We start from the raw sequence: 6,213 nt of genomic DNA, 5'->3' as shown, positions 1-6,213 counted from the left end.
TCACGGCGAACGCTTGAGCTGAACTGACGAATTCGTGTGGTGGCAAGAAAGGGAGCGCACAGAGGAACACTCGCTGCACTAGTGCGAGCGAGACACCGATACCCGCATGCCGCTGCGAGAAAACCAAACTGAGCGCGCAGGCTGAAAGTGAACGCACACATTCACACATGTGTAATTGTGTGAGTGAAAAAACTGTGTAGAAACCAAAACACGCTCGCGCCTCCGCGTAATTCCGCGTATTTCCAACCGTCTCCCCATGCTTCTACATGCCCCTCGCCTGAAAGTCGCACACTTTTACATTCTCTTTGCTAGTAGGGGACCATCATGCTTTTCAGTGGTGCGTTCGAGAAGATCGTTTGCTCGAACGACGTCCTTGGGATACGGCAGAAACTCGCTGTATGTCGACACGCCGGTCTCCTCCAGGTGAAATCTTCTTCGCAACGTTGCCGCACTAGGTTGTGCACGTTGCACGTGGCCGCTTGTCGCTGATCTGTGTTCTTCCCGTGAGGGCCGTAGATCGCCCACCCAAACACCTTCTTAACCGCGATTGGTTCTCCTGGTTGGTCTGATGTAGACATGGGCAAATTGAATCAGAACTGAATGATTCATTCCAATCTTTACACTGAGTGAACGAGTACCGCACCGCCAGATAAATGGAAATGATTCTTCCGCACGCTGGTGGTGCGGTATTGATTCTCCGTGCGGACGCTCTCCCTGTCGACTATGAATGTGTGCGATACATCTCCGCACGCTAGCGGTGCGGTATTTTTTCTCCGTGCGGACGCTCTCCCTGTCGACTATGAATGTGTGCGATACATCTCCACACGCTAGCGGTGCGGTATTGATTCTCCGTGCGGAAACTCTCCATATCGATCATGAAAGTGTGCAACAAACCACCGCACGCTGTGTGGAGGTCATTCTCCTACTCAGAAAATCAGCATGCTTTTTCGATCAGATAGTGTGTTGACTAGAACGAGAAAGCTTATGTTATCCATGTCTTCTTTCCCGTTCCGCAAAATTGCGATACACACTCGCTCTTCTTCTTCTTCTTGGCCTGCTCAGTGAGCACGTCTCGTAGACATGACATGAGGAAACTCGGTGCTGGGCTGCAGTCCTCCAACCACGGTTGCATCCGATCTCCGACAGGTGCGACTCCACCTGATCCAGCCAGCGAGCTCGCTGTGCTCCTCTACGCCTCGTGCCGAACGGGTCGCTGACGAGCACCTTCCTGGTGGGGCATGAGTCCGGCATCCTCATCACGTGCCCCAGCCAGCGTATCCTTCCGGCTTTGATGACCGTCAGGATATCTGCACCGCCAAACAGCTCAGCTAGCTCGTGGTTCATCCTCCTTCTCCACACGCCGTGCTCGCACACACCGCCAAAGATAGTCCTTAGCACCCGCCGTTCGAAAATGGCGAGTGCATTGGCGTCCTCCGTCAGTAAAGTCCAGGACTCGTACCCGTAGAGGACCACCGGACGTATCAGTGTGCGATATATCGCGCATTTCGTGTGTTGTTGGAGTCTTCTGGATCGCAGGAGTTTGCGGAGCCCGTAGTAGGCACAATTTCCCTGAACAATGCGCCTTCGGATTTCGCTGCTTACGTTGTTGTCCGAAGTTACGATCGTGCCAAGGTAGCAGAACTCCTCTACCACCTCAAGATCGTCGCCGTCAACTGATACTCTGCTTCCGAGTCGGGCTCTATCACGGTCAGAGCCCCCGGCAAGCAGGTACTTTGTCTTCGTCGCATTGATCCTCAATCCAATCTTAGCGGCTTCGCGTTTCGGTCGGGTGTACGCCTCGCACACCGCCGCAGATGTTCGCCCGATGATGTCGATGTCATCCGCGAAGCCAAGGAATTGGAGAGTTCGGGTGAAAATCGTGCCCCGGATGTCGAAGCCCGCGCTTCGCATGACACCTTCCAGAGCGATGTTGAACAGCAAACATGAGAGTCCATCCCCTTGCCTCAGACCCCGGTGAGATTCGAACGCTTCTGACAGCATGTTCGTCACTCTCACCTTGCACTGCACCCCGTCCATAGTGGCCCGCAACAGTCGTATCAGCTTCCCAGGGAATCCGTACTGCTGCATGGTGTTCCATAGTTCGCTCCGATCTATGGTATCGTAGGCCGCCTTGAAGTCGATGAACAGGTGGTGCGTAGGGATCTGGTGCTCTCGGCATTTCTGGAGGATCTGCCGTAGAGTAAAGATTTGGTCGGTAGTTGATTTGCCTCCAACAAATCCAGCTTGATAGCTGCCGACGAAATCTGTAGCAAGAGGCGAAAGTCTGCAGAAGAGTATTCGGGACAGGATCTTGTAGGCAGCATTCAGGACTGTGATGGCCCGGAAGTTAGCACAGTCCAGCCTGTCGCCCTTTTTGTACACTGGGTGTATGACACCCAATTTCCACTCGTCCGGTAGTTCTTCCTGATCCCAAATCCTAACAATCAGCCGATGCATGATGACGGCAAGCCTCTCCGGACCCATCTTGAACAGTTCGGCCACCAGACCATCGCTGCCAGCTGACTTGTTACATTTCAGCTGTTTGATGGCGCTGATGACTTCGTCCAAAGATGGCGGGGGCACTTCGTCATTGTCATGCTGGCTGTCGTAGGGTTGCTCTCCTCTGCTTCCTGCGTCTGCTCTGGTATCTGCTCCGTTCAGGTGTCTGTCGAAGTAGCACTTCCATCTGTCGATCACCTCTCGCTCGTCCGACAGGATATCTCCCTCCTTCATTGCGGCATATAGCGGTCATGGGAGTAAAACCGCTCCGTGCCGCATTCAGCATCCTGTAGAACTTACGAGTTTCCCCCGACTGGGATAGCTGATGCATGAGTTGCTCGTTCGACTCTTCGAAGCCGCGCTTCTTGTCCTGGAAGAGTAGGGTCTGCTGCCTTCTCAGTCGTCTGTAGTCTTCCACGTTCTGCCGGGTCTCGCGCTGGAGCATGTGGGTCCGCGCGGCGTTCTTCTCGGAGAGTGCTCGCTTGCACTCATCATCATACCATTCCTTCCTCTGGTTACGGGTCACGCGGCCAATTGTTCGCTCGGCCGTGCTGCTGATGGCTTGCTCCACCATGCGCCAGTGGTCATTGAGAGACATCACCTCGGTAGTAATGTCCTCCGGCAGCGCTTCCCCAAGCGCGATTGCGAAGTCCCTCGCCACAACAGCTTGTTTCAGCCGGTCTGTGTTGAGCCTTGGGGTGGGCTGATAGCGCAGTTTGTTGGCCACGCACAGTTTCTGCCGTAACTTAACCATAACCAGGAAATGGTCTGAGTAGACGTTTGCTCCTATATAGGTCCTTACGTCGATTATGACCGAGAAGTGCCTTCCATCGATGAGAACGTGGTCGATTTGGGAAAGTGTTTGCTGCGGTGATCTCCAGGTGTAACTGAAGCGAGGTGCGTGCTGGAAGAAGGTGCTGCGAATGTTCATGTGCTTGGAGGAGGCGAAGTTTACGAGCCGAAGCCCGTTGTTGTTGGTCAGCCGGTGGGCACTGAAACTTCCTATCGTCGGTTTAAATGCCTCCTCCCGTTCGACCTGAGCATTAAAATCCCCGATGACAATTTTAACGTCGTGTTGTGGGCAGCGGTCGTACTCCCTCTCCAACTGCGTATAATAATTGTCTTTATCGTCATCGGTGCTTCCAAGGTGCGGACTATGCACATTTATGATGCTCAGGTTGAAGAACCTGCCGCGAATCCTCAACCTGCACATCCGTTCATTGATCGGCCACCACCCGATCACTCGCTTTCGCATCTCACCTATGACCAGGAACGCCGTACCGAGTTCATGCTTTTCACCACCGCTTTGGTAGATCATGCAAGCGCTACGATAGGGGCGCTCCGTCACTCCTTTCCAGCGCGTCTCCTGAAGTGCTACTATTCCGAAGCCACGGGCCCTCACCTCTTCCGAAAGAATGCGGGTACTTCCGGGTGCTGTGAGAGATCTGCAGTTCCATGTTCCGAGTTTCCAATCGTTTGCCTTGTTCGGTTGCGTGGGTCGGTATCGGTTGGTCCGGTTCGAAATCCTTTGGTTTCCTTTCGTTGCGTTTATGTTTTTCCAGGGGTGGCTTGCAAGGCCTCTCCCCCAACCTCCAGTCTCGTCGTAGGGCCTACGCATCCTAGCTGATTAAAGTCCCGTAGGATGTCAGGACAGAAGGGGCAACCAGCCGCCCCTAACATGGAGAACAGACGCTGGTCCCCCCCCCCCCCCCCCGCTTTAGCCATATAGCCCATCTTCCCAAGGGGTTGGGTTTCCCCGTATACCCAAGCTCAGATATTTGGAGAAATATGTTACCGTTCTGTACGCCGTGGACGTATTGAGTCGGAGTAGGGTATGGAGATCCTATATTAGCCTTCGAGAGGCGTCAGACCATACCCGTATCAGAGCGGTATTGCTACAAACACTGACAACAGAACCATTATCATAGTATCTGTTGTACTACTAATTCTATATTATGTTATTTATGTGAACATTAATTGTAGGTATGGAAGTATAATATTTGTTTATAACATTAAGCCTAAATTATGAAATCCTTTAATAAAATCATAACGCTTTCATAGTGTTCGTGTCAACTTAGTATTCTATGAGTGAACTCGTATTGCTTCTGAATTTCCCCTATCTATTTCTTTCCTTTTCTAGTTCATGGTTTCGGTCTAAGCTACAATTATTTCTTGTATACAATATTCTCTCTTATCTCTTAATCTCTTAAGTTCATGCTAAACGTGTTCATGAGGGTATTGCTATCATGAATAATCAGGGGTGTCGAATCGTATATTACAGGTGTGCGAAAGAATCACCGCACGCGTTCAGTTCATTTCACAGAGCGAACTGGACCGAACCTGATCTTGAAAAAGAATCATTTGTCCCATGACTAGTCTGATGGTGTGTCTAGCGGCTTCATGAGGTTGACATTCGCAAGTCCTATCAGCATCCTGGGCACTCCGTCTTCATAAGCTTTTACCGGTAGACCCTGCAAGTAGTGGTCAGAACTTATCAGTGTATTAAAGTTTAGGTGATTTGTGGGTAAACTTAACTCGTTTACGGTGTGAGCGACCGCTATAGAATAGCGCCGCTCGTCGCCACGTACGGAAATCTCCAAACTGATCCTCCTTGACGTGGTCTCCTTGCGTTCCACATTCGCAGTCCATCTCAGCTCCAGTGGCTCGGGAACTTCCTCTCAGGCTCTCAGCTAGGCTGGATTCCACGAACGTCAGCGATGATCCCTCGTCCAGGAAGGCGTGTGTGTCGATCTGGCTTTCGCCGTTGCAGAGTGTGACGGACACCACACGAAACAAAGTTGTTTGCGACTCATTTCGGTGCATTTGGAACTGTGCCGGTTGTGTCGTTGTCAACTGCGTTGGCCGGTGCAGCAAACGATGGTGTCGCTCTCTACATCCCTTGAAACCGCAGGTATATCTCGACCGGCACGGCATAGGTCCGTGATTGGTTGAGCAATTGTGGCATAACTTCCAGCGCCTCACTGCTGCTAAACGGTCGCTTAAGGACAGGCGCTTGAACGACTCGTTTTGCCATACTCTGTGGTCCGCCTCGTCACAGTTGAGGCACGATGGTGCTTGGTATGGCCATATCGCATTTGCTCCTTCTTGTGTTGAAGTAGGTCTAGCTACAACTGGCTTTTCGAGGTTCGCTGGGGTCGGTTAGGCTTGCGTGTGTACGTTCGAGTGATGTACCCACTTGAGCTGACTTGCTTTTGGTGGAGTGTATTTTGTCACCTCGCAAGCTTCGTCAACCAAATACTCCATGAACTGACCGATCTTCTCTAGGGTGGGGCAGGGATATTTACGACTGGCATTCTGGCATTCTCGTGGCAGGCCACTTTTCTACCATTTCTTCTAGCAACTCCGGATTCACAAGGTAGTGTTTCAACTCCGCGTTCGAGAAGTGGTTGAACAGATGTTAGACTGCTAACCCGAATATTATGAACTCGTCTAAATGCTCCGGCCTAGGGGGTGCTATACAACAAATTTTCTCTAATAGGTATTTTATTACAAGCGATGGTCGTCCGTATAGCCTTTGCAGCGTCTTAATCACAAGGGTGACAGATGTTGGTGTGACAAGCCACCCCTCCCACTCCCTGTTCCTTCACGTAATGATGTCGATTGCCATCGATTCTGCTGCAATGGCTTCTCACTGAAATCAGCTTGTAATTTAAGTAATTGCTGCTCTCGCAGCCACTTTGCAGTATCCATCGT

The 6,213-nt window shown here is 51.5% G+C and overlaps 1 protein-coding gene across 1 annotated transcript; it reads right to left on the bottom strand.

Moving 5' to 3' along the window:
* Positions 1 to 308: 308 nt before the first annotated feature.
* Positions 309 to 5,433, bottom strand: LOC121591475. Its single transcript, XM_041912000.1, has 5 exons — positions 5,088 to 5,433; positions 4,962 to 4,970; positions 2,800 to 3,933; positions 1,122 to 2,648; positions 309 to 565 (listed from the first exon to the last, which is right to left on the bottom strand). Exons 1-5 carry the CDS (start codon positions 5,431 to 5,433, stop codon positions 309 to 311), a joined length of 3,273 nt encoding a protein of 1,090 aa, XP_041767934.1.
* Positions 5,434 to 6,213: the final 780 nt, after the last annotated feature.

Source organism: Anopheles merus, chromosome 2L (assembly GCF_017562075.2).
Source record: "Anopheles merus strain MAF chromosome 2L, AmerM5.1, whole genome shotgun sequence".
Classification (NCBI taxonomy): domain Eukaryota; kingdom Metazoa; phylum Arthropoda; class Insecta; order Diptera; family Culicidae; genus Anopheles; species Anopheles merus.
Note: the sequence above shows the minus strand (reverse complement) of the source record. Positions and strands in the feature narration are given on the sequence as shown.

Coding starts and splice junctions, on each gene's coding strand:
- LOC121591475 (XM_041912000.1), bottom strand. CDS start 5,433: ATGCCGTGCCGGTCGAGATATACCTGCGGTTTCAAGGGATGTAGAGAG. Junction 2,649..2,799: donor ATCCCAGTCGGGGGAAACTC/GTAAGTTCTACA, acceptor TGAACGGAGCAG/ATACCAGAGCAGACGCAGGA. Junction 566..1,121: donor GGAGATCGGATGCAACCGTG/GTTGGAGGACTG, acceptor TGTCTACATCAG/ACCAACCAGGAGAACCAATC.